Source organism: Zingiber officinale, chromosome 9A, assembly GCF_018446385.1.
Source record: "Zingiber officinale cultivar Zhangliang chromosome 9A, Zo_v1.1, whole genome shotgun sequence".
Classification (NCBI taxonomy): domain Eukaryota; kingdom Viridiplantae; phylum Streptophyta; class Magnoliopsida; order Zingiberales; family Zingiberaceae; genus Zingiber; species Zingiber officinale.
In genome coordinates, this window is record NC_056002.1 from 2,043,381 (window position 1) to 2,058,164 (window position 14,784).

The window sequence follows — 14,784 nt, forward strand, 5'->3', positions numbered from 1 at the left end:
ATCATCCTTACCTTCCAATATGTGAAGTTGTCGTGAGACTCGTAGAAGGGTTGAATGGTGATGTCTTCTCCATAGAGATCCATCTCTAGCCCGTGCTCCCCCGGGTGTTGATCCGTCGAAGAGCGGCCTCGCTCTGATACCACTTGTTAGGATCCTTCGTACGGCTAGAGAGGGGGGTGTGAATAGCCGCCCCAAATCGCTCTCGTTTCTTCCTACAATTAGGTTAGTCGCAGCGGAAAATACAAAGAAACGAAAGAGAAGAAAACCAAACCTTAACACGAGGATGTAACGAGGTTCGGAGATTAGGGCTCCTACTCCTCGGCGTGTCCGTAAGGTGGACGAGTCCGGTCAATCCGTCGGTGGATGAGTCCCCGGAGAACCGGCTAATACAATATACTCCTTGTGGGTGGAGAAACCTCGCCACAAACGTTTGCAACAGCAAACAAAGAGTACAAGAGCAGTAAGAAAAGCAATACAATATGAACACAATCGCACTCTACCAATTGCTTGCTTTCTTGTCGACTGGAGGTGAAGCAGCAACTTCACGCGACGCCTACAACAACCAGCGGAATGAAGCTCACGCGAAGCTTTGGAGGAGCTCAACAAAGCTCAAGCACCAAACAGCAAGAAGGAAGAAGAGTCATCGCGCAGCAGCAGCCCCCTTTATACCTGCGAAGAAGACGGCGAAGAAACTACGAAGAAATCTGGCGTTGCGGCGCGGCTAGTGCTGAATCGGTCGGGACCGATCAGGACTATTCGATCGGTCCCGGACCGATCGACTTTCTTCACTGCTGCCCACCTTGTGCGGGTTACGATCGGCGTGGACCGATCAAAGGATCGGTCCACGATCCCAACCCTGCTTTCTCAGCGACATCGTCTCGATCGGTCCCCGAACCGATCAGGGACATAACTGATCGATGCAATGGACCGATCGGCTGCCTCTCTTGCCTCTGCTGGCGATCGGTCACGGACCGTCGATGAACCGAACAGAGCTTGATATCGATCGGTCACCGGACCGATCGAGCAACAGACATATCCGATCGGTCGGTGACCGATCCGAGCTTGGGTTTGGCCCAAACCAAGTCCCAAGACTTCCAAACCAATATCCGGTCAACCTTGACCTATTGGTACTTCATCCCTAGCATCTGGTCACTCCCTTGACTGCTAGAACTCCAAGTGTCCGGTCAATCCTTTGACCTACTTGGACTTTCCTCAACACCGGATGTCCGATCATCCGATCCATCTGGATTTTCCTGCCGGCTTCACTTACGGGACTTTCACCGGCTTCACTCACCAGGATTCCACCTGCCTAACATCCCGGTTAGGACTTTCCCCCTGCCTGGCTTCACTCACGACTTCCACGGCTTCACTCACGGGACTTTCCCTTTCACCTAGCTTCACTCACTAGGATTTTCACCGGCTTCACTCACATTTCCACACGCCTAGCTTCACTCACTAGGTCTTTCCCACCTGGCTTCACTCACGGGACTTTCCATGCCCGGCTTCACTCACGGGACTTTCATCTGGCTTCACTCACTGGACTTTTCTCCGTGCCAAACTCCTGCTTGGACTTTTCCGTGCAAGTCTCCATACTTGGACTTTCCGCGTGCCAAGCTACCTGCTTGGACTTTTCCCCGTGCCAAGTCTCCGTACTTGGACTTTTCCAGTGCCAAGTCTCCATACTTGGACTTTTCGCGTGCCAAGCTCCCTGCTTGGACTTTTCCGTTTGCCAAGTCTCCATACTTGGACTTTTCAGGTCAACCAGGTCAACCTTGACCTAGGGTTGCACCAATAATCTCCCAACCATCTATTCTTGTCTCACATCAAGAATACAACTCTTCCACGAGTGTCAAACATCAACATGCAACTCAACTAGGTCAATCTTGACCTAAGGTTGCATCAACAATCTTCCCAAGTCAAACATCAAAATACAACTCGAGTCAAGTCAACTCGAGTCGGGTCAACCTTGACCTAAGGTTGCACCAACACTATCAAGTTTATCAGCGATAACTCCTATGGCGCATATTAGAGTTTATCAGAAAGTCCAGAGGGCGATCGACACCAACCTATGTCGTTACATCCCACCACTTTGCCCTTCATTTTAGTCTCTCCAATGCTGCTCGTATGCTACCTGCTCGTCTCAGAGGATAATTTTGGAAAATTTTTTGTTAACTCCAGAATAGTAGAAAACCTAAGAGAGTCTTTGGTTTATGTGTTTCCATTTTTATTTTCTGGAAAAGACGTGTTTTCCCTTTTCTTATAAAAAATAACTTTTGGATATTCTTTAATTTTCCAGAAAATATTATCTATTTTTCTAGAAAATAGATGTGGAAACTTCAAAACACTAAATTATTTAAATCAAACATTGTTATTTGTGAAAACCTAACAAGGCTATCAGCGATAATACCACACCAAACTAGTACCATGGCCGGACATTCAAGTTGTTGTTCAGACACCTGCAATTTGATCCCCAGCTATGTCGTATTTGCAGGAATTTTTTCTCCAGACGCACAACCAAAGGATGTCGGGCTTCTAGGCTGCTCGCCGCGCACACTTCCCGATTTACTCTAATGATCGATGAAAAAATTTTATATGACTAATCGATCATCCAAAAATAATCAATGAAACTAACTAGGATTTATCAAGATAATACCCCACCAAAGTGCTATCATAGAGTAAATTAGAGGGGTAACCATTATTTTATCATTAATTACATCCCTTTTCTCATACCATTAACATAACGAAAAAAATATATAATATACACATAAAAAAATATTGCAACTTTATTTAATTAAACACATTGATAATATTAACATTATGATTTCTTCATTGTTATTATTTCATGCTCTTGTGAATAAGTGGCTTTTACCACTAAACCGGTCCATTAAAATACCTTTTGCACCCTAAACTAAGATTCACAACTCATATATATATATCACAATTCACAAGGCTAGCTGCTTGCTGCATAATATATATATATATATATATATATATAGTTGAGTTTGTTTGGTGGAATAGTGGTTACGGCTTGATGGAAGGTTTTCGGCAGAGGATCATTTGCAGGGGGGTGAAGATGCCGGTCTCGCCGGCATAGCTCATGTGGGCCGCGGCCTCGCAAAGCATCTCGTGGACCTCGACCATGCCCTTCGGGGCGATGCGCAGCACGGCGAGGACGGAGATCAGAAGGTGGTTGCGCCAGTAGGCTAAGCGGCTCATCTTGAGACGCGTCCACCACGGCTCCGCCGGGGGTAGCGCCAGATCGCGCTCCTCCAGGACCTCGAAGCCCACCTGGCGCGCGGTTGCCGCCAACTCGTGCTGCGCACGGAGGGTTGCGAGCGCGCCGCCGCGCTCGGTCCCGCGGATGGCCTCGACGTGGCGCGGATCGTCCGGCCGGTACAGCGCAGTGGTGACCCAATCGTCGGTCACGAAAAGGGCGCCGGGCTTGAGCACGCGGAAGACCTCGCGGTAGACGTCCTCCAGGCGGCGAGCGTGGCAGGCGGCCTGGACGCAGTAAGCCCCGTCGAAGGAGGATTCCGGGAAGGGCATCTCGAGGTAGTTGCCGCGGACGACTTCGCAGCGCCCGTCGAGGCCGGCCCTGCGGTTGTGCTCGCGGGCGCGAGAGACCTGGTACTCGCTGATGGTGATGCCGACGATGCCGGCGCCGGAGTGGGCAGCAATGGTGCGCATCGGGCCGCCGACGCCGCATCCCACGTCGAGGATTCGTTGTCCCGGGCGAGCGGCTATGGCATCAGCGACGCGCTTCTCGTAGATGCGGGTGGCTTCCCGGTGGGAGCGGCCGGGAAGTGAGGGCGAGAAGTGGAAGGACTGCCCCCATCCCCACTCGTAGATGTCAGTGACGAGATCGTAATAGGTTTCGATGAAGGAAATCCTCCTGTATTCGTCGGACGCGGCGGCAATGTCCTCCTTGGAGCGGACAAAGAAGGACCAGAACTGCCTGTGCTTCTCCTGTACCTGATCCCGCGAGACGGATCCCGTCTTAAGGTTCACTGCCCGCTTACCTTTCACTTCCGCCGAGCCCATCACCCACACGAACCAGTAGACTGCGGCAGCGCCGACAACCGCCGCCGTCCACGTTGCCGTCGAGAGATCCATCGCTCGTATTTCAAATGGTGAGTGGTGACTGCTGGGGAGGAGGATGGGTTTGAATTTATAGTGGGCGAGCAGAAGCCCAGAACGGCAAAGTCTGCCAGATAAGGACAACGCGATGTCGGGACGGGATTGTGGATGGACGGTGAGGATGCTGCTGCACTGGATCTGCTGGGATAGTGAACGAGGAGGGGGACCATTTACTCCTTTTCCAGCCTCTCTCACATGTTTATCCAAGGTACAGGTGGCGCTGTTAATTCTTATATGGGTAATTATTTCAAAAAAAATTTAGAATTAATTTTCATCTCATATAAAATATATATTACCCTTTGTACCGGAGGAACATCAATTTTTACTAGGAGCGTAAATAAATTGAATCGATTTATAAATTTTTTAAGCCGGTTCAATAAATATTTTATTTATATTCGAACTTAACGAGTTGGAACTGAACTTAAACATATTTAAAAAAAAATTTCAGCTAAATTTTATATTCAATTTTCAAGTGATATAAAATATATTACCCTATGTACGGGAGGAACATCACTTTTGACTCCGTTTCTGAGATTCTCGAAAACCACACCATAATTTAAAAAAAAAAATTTCAAAACAACATATTAATTTCAAAAATACTGTCATCCTAAATCTAAATCTAAATCTAAATCTAAAATGAATATGAGGGTGTGCTAATAAAAATGAGATGCTAAATAATAGATATGTGGCATACTATTTGAAGCTAGATATATTAATGTTCAAATCAATATAGATGCTCTTAGGATATGCTAGGTAATCTTAATTATATGATTATCAGATAATTATATAACAAGGTTATGGAAAATAAAATATATTAATGTTATTTGTTTCAACCTAATTAATACAACAAAAATTTATTTATTAATTTAGAGATTTTAATATATAATTTAGTTTAGTATTTTACTATATTACCTTCAATTATAAAATTAATCATACATAATATTATTATTATTATTATTATTATTATTATTATTATTTTCTTTCTAAATTTTCTTTTTAATTTTTCATTTTTTTAACTTTACATTTTTTTAATTTTTTTTAGTATTTTTTTAACTTCCCCCTCTCTACATATATAATATTTTCAAAAATACTACATTATTTTTTAAATAAAATATCACATATTTTTTATTTTTTATTTAATTTTATAATTTAAAATGAAATTTTCATTATAAAAATTGTAGGAGCATTTTTATCCCAAAATGTAAATATCGGAGGGTATTTTTGGCTAAAAAAAATTGTTAACTCTGGAATCAAGAAAAATCTCACTTTTCTAAAGTTTTTTGATTCTAGGTTGCATATCCCTTTTACCTACATGTTGATATGAATGATTATTTAGGAATAATCGATTACCTATGATCCTATCAGAAATCTGAGAAGATGAACTTGCCGGGATGACGTGTCTGGAATGTTGACCACATCTCCATGACCTGGATGGTGGGTTGTCTCCCGTGTTGACCAAGTCGTCCAATGTCCTCTGGTCAACACTACCTGCAACCAGCGACCGGGTCGCCCCGGTCTCTGGTACTCCAATGCTCGAGGCGGGTTCCACGAATATATAAGCATCCAAACAATGATAGCACAACTAAATAAATACAAAACGAGTACAGTGATGTACCTTGGCCCCGGGGGTGCCCTCGGATGGGTCGGCGAGCTGATCGAGGTGCTGATCTAGTTGTAGCGGCTCGAACGAGTAGATGGGTGTGAGCCAGCTGAGGAGCTGGATCTAAGGGCGACGACACGAAATCCAGTGCAGCAGGGATCCGAAAGGATGACATGTAGGCTGAATATGATAGCAGCTCGCAGGCCGACACACGACACGCAGGCCGGATAATGCTAATAACTCACAAGCATGATAATGGTACGAAACGAGATAGAACGGCTCGATGGCCGACACACAGCAATGGTTAGATCCGTGCAGAAAATGGTGGACACCGGTTGTAGAGCCATCAGAGTCGACTATGGGTACGCCAGAGTCGGCTGTGAGGCCACAGGAAGAGGTGGTAGCGGCTGATAGAGGCGGCGACGGGCGCTCTTACAGCGCCAGACGCGGGAAGAGGTGGCGGTGGGCAGTTGCGATGGCTGCTGGAGGCGGCGGTGGCCGCAAGAGGCGGCGACGGTGGCCGCGGAGGCAGCGCCAGCCGCTGGGGTAGCGGCGGTAGGCGCTGGGGGTAGCGGAGGTGGCTGCTGGAGGCAGCGCTGGTCGTTGGAGGGAGCGGCGGTGGCCGCCGGAGCTGACGGCTGAGCTCCTGGGTGACGCCGGCGTAGAGAAGGGACTCCTCTTTCGCGTGCGAGTTTGGCGGCGGAGACAAAACGAGCAGTCCTTCCCCCCTTTCCTAATGGCAGTGTTGGAGTGAGGAGGCCGGAGGACAGGAGGTAGAGGAGAGGAGGGGAGCGGCCGACGGCTAGCGTCGGTGCCGATGAAGAGGAAGAAAGCTCTTCCTTGGCGGCAGAAAAACGCACGAATCGGCCTCCTTTCTCCATGAACAGCGTTGCCTTTTTATCAAAATCCTACCCACGCCAAAAAACTGAAATACCCTCTCCTTTTCCCCAATCACTTCTCTGCCCCCCGCTGTATCCACATCACAAGCATCCCCTTCAAGTATAGTCGAAAGAGGTGTAAGTCCGACTGACTAGACCAAGCCCAAAACGAAACTGCTACCGAACGCGAAATCATATCATTGGGCTCGTCTTATCACGTCGAATGAGTAGCTGTGGCTAGGCCAAGCGAGTGACTCAATTAGTATCGAGCGACGAGACATAGTATGGTCCAGGCAATGGAGATAATGTTGATCAGGTAGAAAGACGGGCGAACGAGCTGAGCGCGCGATCGAGAAGATGCAACTCAGGCAACCGAAAAAATGCGAACCGAGTAATCGAGAGAGTGTCGCGCAAGAGATGGTAGCGATGCTGAGCGGACTATGAGAAATGATGCCAAGTCAGCTACCAGACCGATGCCGAGCGAGTGGCCGAACGTCAAGCGAGTACATAAGCGAATACTGAGCGAGCGATGAAGCAATGTCGGGCGGAAGTGGAGCTTGAAAACGGAGGGGAAGCATAGTCCACAAAATCACATGCGCACGGAAACGGAAGTCGTGAGCTGAGCGGGCGCATCGTCTGCAAACTGAATGAGAGTATAACCCATGAATCGAAAACGCACGCAAGCAAAAGTCGTTAGCCGAGCGGGCGCAGTGCCCGTGATCTAAACGGAGGTGTAGCCCGGGAATCGAAGACGCACAGAAGCAATTGTTCGCAACCGTTGGAGATGACCTCGAACGGGGGAGATAAACTGCTTTGATATGCTCCGTGACCAATGAAAACCCGCTCGGCTCCGTGACCGGGGGAGATATGAGATCCGATGAGCTGGTCCGAGATCAGCGAAAATCACTCAACCCCCGAATGGGGGAGATAAGGAAATATGATATACCGGTCCGAGACCAGTGAACACCGTTCAACCCCGAACGGGGGAGATAGAATATCTGATATGCTGATCTGCGACCAGTGAAAACCTCTAGACCCCGAATGAGGGAGAGGAAATCCGATAATGTGACGATCGCTCAACCCCGAACGGGGGAGATAGGAGATTCGCTGGTAACGATCGCTTGACCCCAAATGGGGGAGATAGAAGATCCAACTGCGACTATCGCTCGACCCCGAACGGGGGAGATAGAAGATCTACTGGTGACGATCGCTCGACCCCGAACGGAGGAGATAGGAGATCCGCTGGTAACAATCACTCGACCCCAAACGGGGGAGATAGGAGATCCGTTGGTAATGATTGCTCAACCCCAAATGGGGGAGATAAAAGATCCGACTGTGACTATCGCTCGACCTCGAATGGGGGAGATAGGAGATCCGCTGGTGACGATCGCTCGACCCCGAATGGGGGAGATAGGAGATCCGCTGGTAACAATCGCTCGACCCTGAACGAGGCAGATAGAAGATCCACTGGTAACGATCGCTCGACCCCGAACGGGGGAGATAAAAGATCCGACTGTGACTATCGCTCGACCCCGAACGGGGGAGATAGGAGATCCGCTGGTGATGATCGCTCGACCCCGAACGGGGGAGATAGGTGCTTGTGAAGACTGCTCGACTCCGAATGGGGGAGATAGAAGATGTGATATGTTGGTCCGCGACCAGTGAAGGTTGCTCGACCTCGAACGGGGGAGATAAAAGATGTGATATGCTGGTCCGCGACCAGTGAAGACTGCTCGACACCGAACGGGGGAGATAGATGCTCCGATAAGCTGGTCGGTGAAGGCACGGGTTTATAGTCGCCGCTTCAACTCTAGGGGTTAACGTCGCTGCTCGACGGTTTTCAAGGCGGGATTTTTATAGTCGCCGCTTCGACTCTAGGGTTTAACGTCACCGCTCGACGGTCTTCAAGGTGGGATTTTTATAATTGCCACTTCGACTATAGGGTTTAACGTCGCCGCTCGACGGTGTTCAAGGCGGGTATTTTATAGTCGCCGCTTCGACTCTGGGGTTTAATGTCGCCGCTCGACTGTCTTCAAGGCGGGGATTTTTATAGTCGCCGCTTGGACTCTAGGGTTTAACGTCGCCGCTCGACGGTCTTCAAGACGGATTTTTTATAGTCACCGCTTCGACTCTGGGGTTTAACGTCGCCGCTCGACGGTCTTCAAGGCGAGCTTTTTATAGTCGTCGCTTCGACTTTGGGATTTAATGTCGCCGCTCGAGGGTCTTCAAGGCGAGGTTTTATAGTCGCCGCTTCGACTCTAGGGTTTAACGTTGCCGCTCGACGGTCTTCAAGGCGGATTTTTTATAGTCGCCTCTTCGACTCTGGGGTTTAACGTTGCCGCTCGACGATTTTCAAGGCGGGGTTTTTATAGTCGCCGCTTCGACTCTGGAGTTTAATGTCGCCGCTCGACTGTCTTCAAGGCGATTTTTTATAGTCGCCGCTTCGACTCTGGGGTTTAACGTCGCCGCTCGACGGTCTTCAAGGTGAGTTTTTTATAGTCACCGCTTCGACTCTGGGTTTTATCGTCGCTGCTCGACAGTCTTCAAAGCGGGTTTTTTATAGTCACCGCTTCGACTCTGGGGTTTAACGTCGCCGCTCGATAGTCTTCAAGGCAGGTTTTTTATAGTCGCCGTTTTGACTCTGGCGTTTAACGCTGCCGCTCGACGGGCTTCAAGACGGGGTTTTTATAGTCGTCGCTTCGACTCTGGGGTTTAACGTCGCCGCTCGACGGTCTTCAAGGCGGATTTTTTATAGTCGTCGCTTCGAATCTAGGGTTTAACATCGCCGCTCGACGGTCTTCAAGGCGGGGTTTTTATAGTCGTCGCTTCGACTCTGGGATTTAACGTCGCCGCTCGATGGTTTTCAAGGCGGGTTTTTTATAGTCGCCGCTTCGACTCTTGGGTTTAACGTCGCCGCTCGACGGTCTTCAAGGCGGGTTTTTTATAGTCGCCGCTTCGACTCTAGGGTTTAACATCGCCGCTCGACGGTCTTCAAGGCGGGTTTTTTATAGTCGCCGCTTCGACTCTGGGGTTTAACGTCACTGGTTGACGGTGTTCAAGGCGAGTTTTTTATAGTCGCCGCTTCGACTCTAGGGTTTAATGCCGCCGCTCGACGGTCTTCAAGGTGGATTTTTTATAGTCGCCGCTTCGACTCTGGGGTTTAACGTCGTCGCTCGACGGTCTTCAAGGCGTATTTTTTATAGTCGCCGCTTTACTTTGGGGTATAACGTCGTCGCTTGACGGTCTTCAAAGCGGATATTTTATAGTTGTCATTTTGACTTCTAGAGCCCGTGGCTCTAATATAATATACACACCCGGCCGATCGGCTCGGGGGTCTTCAGCATTGAGCCCGTGGCCCAGATAAATACACACCCGGTCGATCGTCTCGGGGGAGTCTTCGTAAATACAATCCCTGTCGATCGGCGCGGGAGTCTTCGTAAATACAATCCCGGTCGATCTACGCGGGAGTCTTCGTAAATACAATCCCGGCTGATCGGCGCGGGAGTCTTCGTAAATACAATTCTGGCCGCTCGGCGCGGGAGTCTTCGTAAATGCAATCCCGACCGATCGGCGCGGGAGTATTCGCAAATACCATCCCGGCTGATCGGCGCGGGAGTCTTCGTAAATACAATCCTGGCCGATCGGCGCGGGAGTCTTCGTAAATACAATCCCGGCCGATCGACGCGGGTGTCTTCGCCAATGAGCCTGTGGCTCTAGTATGATAGAAACCCAGCCGATCAACACGGGAGGCCTTGCTCAGAAAACTATGATAGATTCTATGACTGAAAGAGAATATATAATGAAGAAGCTAACCTGCCGACCAGCAGAGGATCTGACTCAATTTCTCGACTCCTGAATACCCGTGGAGTGAGGAGAGCAGAACATGCTTGTCGAAACCCACCAAGGTCATGAGTATAACAGAATTTTCCAGCATCATTTATTTTCACGTTCCAGAACAGGGGCGTTCCCACAGACGACGTCAATTTGATCCTGTCGGAAATCTGAGAAGATGAAGCTGCTGGGATGACGTGTCTAGAATGTTGACCGCATCTCCATGACCTGGATGGTGCGCTGTCTCCCGTGTTGACCAAGTCGTCCAATGTCCTCTAGTCAACACTACCTGCAACCAGCGACCGGGTCGCCCCGGTCTCTGGTACTTCAATGATCGAGGTGGGTCCCACGAATATATAAGCAGCCAAACAATGATAGCACAACTAAATAAATACAAAACGAGTACAGTGATGTACCTTGGCCCCGGGGGGTGCCCTCGAATGGGTCGGCGAGCTGATCGAGGTGTTGATCAAGTCGTAGCGGCTCAGACGAGTAGATGGGTGTGAACCAGCTGAGGAGCTGGATCTGAGGGCGACGACACAAAATCCAGTGCAGCAGGGATCCGAAAGGACGACACGCAGGTCGAATATGATAGCGGCTCACAGGCCGGCACACGGCACGCAGGCCGGATAATGCTAATAACTCACAAGCATGATAACGGCACGAAACGAGATAGAACGGCTCGATGGCGAGCACACAGCAATGGTTAGATCCGCACAAAAAACGGTGGACATCGGCTGTAGAGCCATTGGAGTCGACTATGGGTACGCCAGAGTCTGTTGTAAGGCCATAGAAAGAGGTGGCAGCAGTTGTACAGTGCCAGACGCGGGAAGAGGCGGCGGTGGGCAGTTGCGATGGGCGCTGGAGGCGGCGGCGGTGGTCGCAGGAGGCGGCGCCGGCCGCTAGGGTAGCGGCGGTAGGCGCTGGGGGTAGCGGAGGTGGCTGCCGGAGGCGGCACTGGTCGCTGGAGGCAGTGGCGGTGGCCGCCGGAGGTGACGGCTGAGCTCCTGGGTGACACTGGCGTTGAGAAGGGACTCCTCCCTCGCGTGAGAGCTTGGCGGCGGAGACAAAACAAGCCATCCTTCCCCCCTTTCTTGGTGGCAGTGCTGGAGTGAGGAGGCCGGAGGACAGGAGGTAGAGGAGAGGAGGGGAGCGGCCAGCGGCTAGCGTCAGTGCCGGCGAAGAGGAAGAAAGCTCTTCCTTGGCGGCGGAAAAACGCACGAATCGGCCTCCTTTCTCTATGAACAATGTTGCCTTTTTATCAAAACCCTACCCACGCCAAAAGACTGAAATACCCTCTCCTTTTTCCCCGATCACTCCTCTGCCCCTGCCGTATCCGCATCAACCTAAATTAAGTAGAATTTTTATTGATAACTTCAAATAGATAACTAAAATTATTAAAAATAACTCCAACTAAACTAACCCTATTGTTGTAGAATGTAAGGTATATTGGTATGATACTCTGTAAAAAAAAAAACAAATAAAAAAGTTAAATTTTTAAGTAATTTTTATAAATGGATAGAGGTTATAAATTAAAAACAGCAAGAGAGAGGAAATAACATACTTGATAAAGTCTGGATTGAAATTGACTTATCTGGATTTATCAATGAATTTTCACTTAAATGCTTTTGAAATGTCCATATACGACAGTAAATTAGAGTAAATTATTTTAACTACCATTGAAACCATTTGATTAACAATCTTATCGTAAACCAATCCAACATTTTTGAAAGTAAAGAAGGAAAGTTTTTTCAAATGAGAAATTCGGATGGGATATTCTTTTTATATATTTTACCTTTTTAATAATAATAAATATAAACAATTTTTTTTTGTTTATTTTCCCGATACTTCTATCTAAATAATAACTCTATTTTATTCTTTTAAATTGTTTTTTAAATTACTCACTTACTTATATATACAATATATTTAAATAATAATATAGTTTTCTCTAAAAATTAATAAAGAGAGTAATTTTTTATCCTATTAAAAGAAAAAAAAACATCCACTCCTATTCCATTTTGGGAATCAATATTAATCCATTAAATATGAGAAATAGATGATTCACTCGTTCAACGTCCCAATCAATCTATCTCTAGGCCAAGTTAAGGCATGAGGAAAGTATATTCGAACATGTTGAATTTCGATTGTAAAATAACACCCCATGTCTCAACTACTAAATCATCCCGAGGAAACAGTATCAATCCATTAAATGGACCATTACTTTCATGTCTAATTATCTAATTGATCACAAATTAATAGTGTCTATTTCCCTTGCATTAAATACTTATACTTCTAATTTTAGACTCGTCATTTTACTATCCTAACAATCAGACGTACAAAGCTCCAAATATGGAAAAATGATTGAGCCATATTAGATCTCGATCTATCCTACTCAATCTTACTTTACATTGCAAAAATATAATTTTCTATTTCATTTTGCTCGTCACAATCAACCCGTTAGTTGTAACTTATCTTTCTCTTATTCAATGGGTTGTGCTTGGTTTTCAAATTGATTACATCAAGTTGTTGAATTATTGCGTTATCAATCACAAAATAACTCTCATTTTATTTTTCCAACCATTAATATAAAGGACAATCCAGTCCGCTGGTATAGAATCTCAATCAAATATATATACGCCCCCGGGGTTATGATATAGCGATAGGATATTCAGGTTGTCACTCAGACATTCACGATTCGAGCTCCAGTTATAGTGAATTTATAGGAATTTTTCCTCCAAATGAAGTACACAACTAAAAGATGTTGGGATCCTGAGCTGCCCGCTGCGAGCGTTTCTCGATTTACCCTGATAGCCGGCGGGAAATTTTCATGGGGCCGAACCGGTCATCCCAAGCTCGATGGCAAATTTGAGAGAATTTTTTCTCCAAATGGGACACACAAATAAAGGATATTGGGCTCCTGGATTATCCACTATGAGTGTTTCCTGATTTATTCTGATGGTCGATGGAAAACTTTCGTGAGGCCGAATCGATCACGCCAGATTCGATATTACCTAATCTGATTAATTAATTTTTCAATAAAATATATATACCATCTTATCTTATATTATATATTGCAGGAGCTGATTTCCTATCCCACCAAATTCTTATCTTTCTCTTATTCAATGGCCGATGCTTTGTTCACAAATTGATCACAAATTAATAATGTATATTTCTCTTCCATTAAATGCCTATAATTTTTAATTTTATACTCATCATTTTATTCGCCAACCATAAACATAAAAGGACCATGTACACATTAAAATAAGAACTTGATGATGAGTATATCCACTTACACATTTTGTTTCTCTTTTATTCTTATATCGGGAGTTACTCTGTATATTATTTGATATAAAATAAATAGTAAATCTATTTTTATCTTTTGTGGAATCTTTGTCATGACTTGATAGAAAATTTAATAAGTCAATAATTTTTTTTCGTGTTTTAAAATATTTTTTTTCATAAGATATTATTGTACTTGTCTTTCTCTTAGTCAATGTCCATGGACCACCCCTTTCGTGCCTAGTTTTCAAATTGATCCCTTCAACTTCACAATTTTACACTTTCATTTTATTTTTCCAACCATTAACAAAAAACCGCCATCCGTCCATGTATCAAATTTATTATAGGCATTAATGCACAATCCAATCCTTATCTTTTTCTTATTCTATGGCCCACTTCATTCATGCCTAGTTTTCAAATTGATCAGAAATAACAAATTAATGTTAATAGTGTCTATTTCCCATCTATTAGATACCTACCATTTCTAATTTTAGACTAGTCCTTTTATTCTCCGATCATTAACATAAAAAGATAAATAATTTCAAAGAAAATGGAACGAGCAAAAAAAACAATGATTGTTCATCAAGTGATCCATATAAATTACAGAGACATTTTACTTTAGCACAACAGTCCTTTATATAGAAAGATCAAATACTTAATAAGATATTGTATCCGTTAAAAATTAACCTCAAAATTTATTTCCTATTTCATTTTGTGCATCACACTTTCGTGACTAGTTTTCAAATTGATCACTTCAATTTGTTGAACTATTGCTCTAACTATCACAAATTAATAGAGCCTATTCCCAACCATTAATTACCTAGCTACCGTTCTCAATTTTACACTCTCATTTTATTTTCCAACCACTAACATAAAACAACAATCTAGAGAAAAGATTGAGCCATATTAAATTTATTATATGCATTAAAGGACAATCCAACACCGTCAATATGAAATATATAAAAAAAACAAAAACAAAACCTTATCTTACATCGTAATATCTAAGAGACTGTTTCCTATTATATATTGGGCAACACTAGCTACCAAAGGTACCTAATC

General features: G+C 45.7%; 1 protein-coding gene across 1 annotated transcript; it reads right to left on the reverse strand.

Moving 5' to 3' along the window:
• Nucleotides 1-2,742: 2,742 nt before the first annotated feature.
• On the reverse strand, nucleotides 2,743-4,156 carry LOC122020758 (24-methylenesterol C-methyltransferase 2-like). The gene has a single exon (XM_042578780.1). It carries the CDS (start codon nucleotides 4,111-4,113, stop codon nucleotides 3,022-3,024), a length of 1,092 nt encoding a protein of 363 aa, XP_042434714.1. The 5' UTR covers nucleotides 4,114-4,156; the 3' UTR covers nucleotides 2,743-3,021.
• Nucleotides 4,157-14,784: the final 10,628 nt, after the last annotated feature.

Coding starts and splice junctions, on each gene's coding strand:
- LOC122020758 (XM_042578780.1), bottom strand. CDS start 4,113: ATGGATCTCTCGACGGCAACGTGGACGGCGGCGGTTGTCGGCGCTGCC.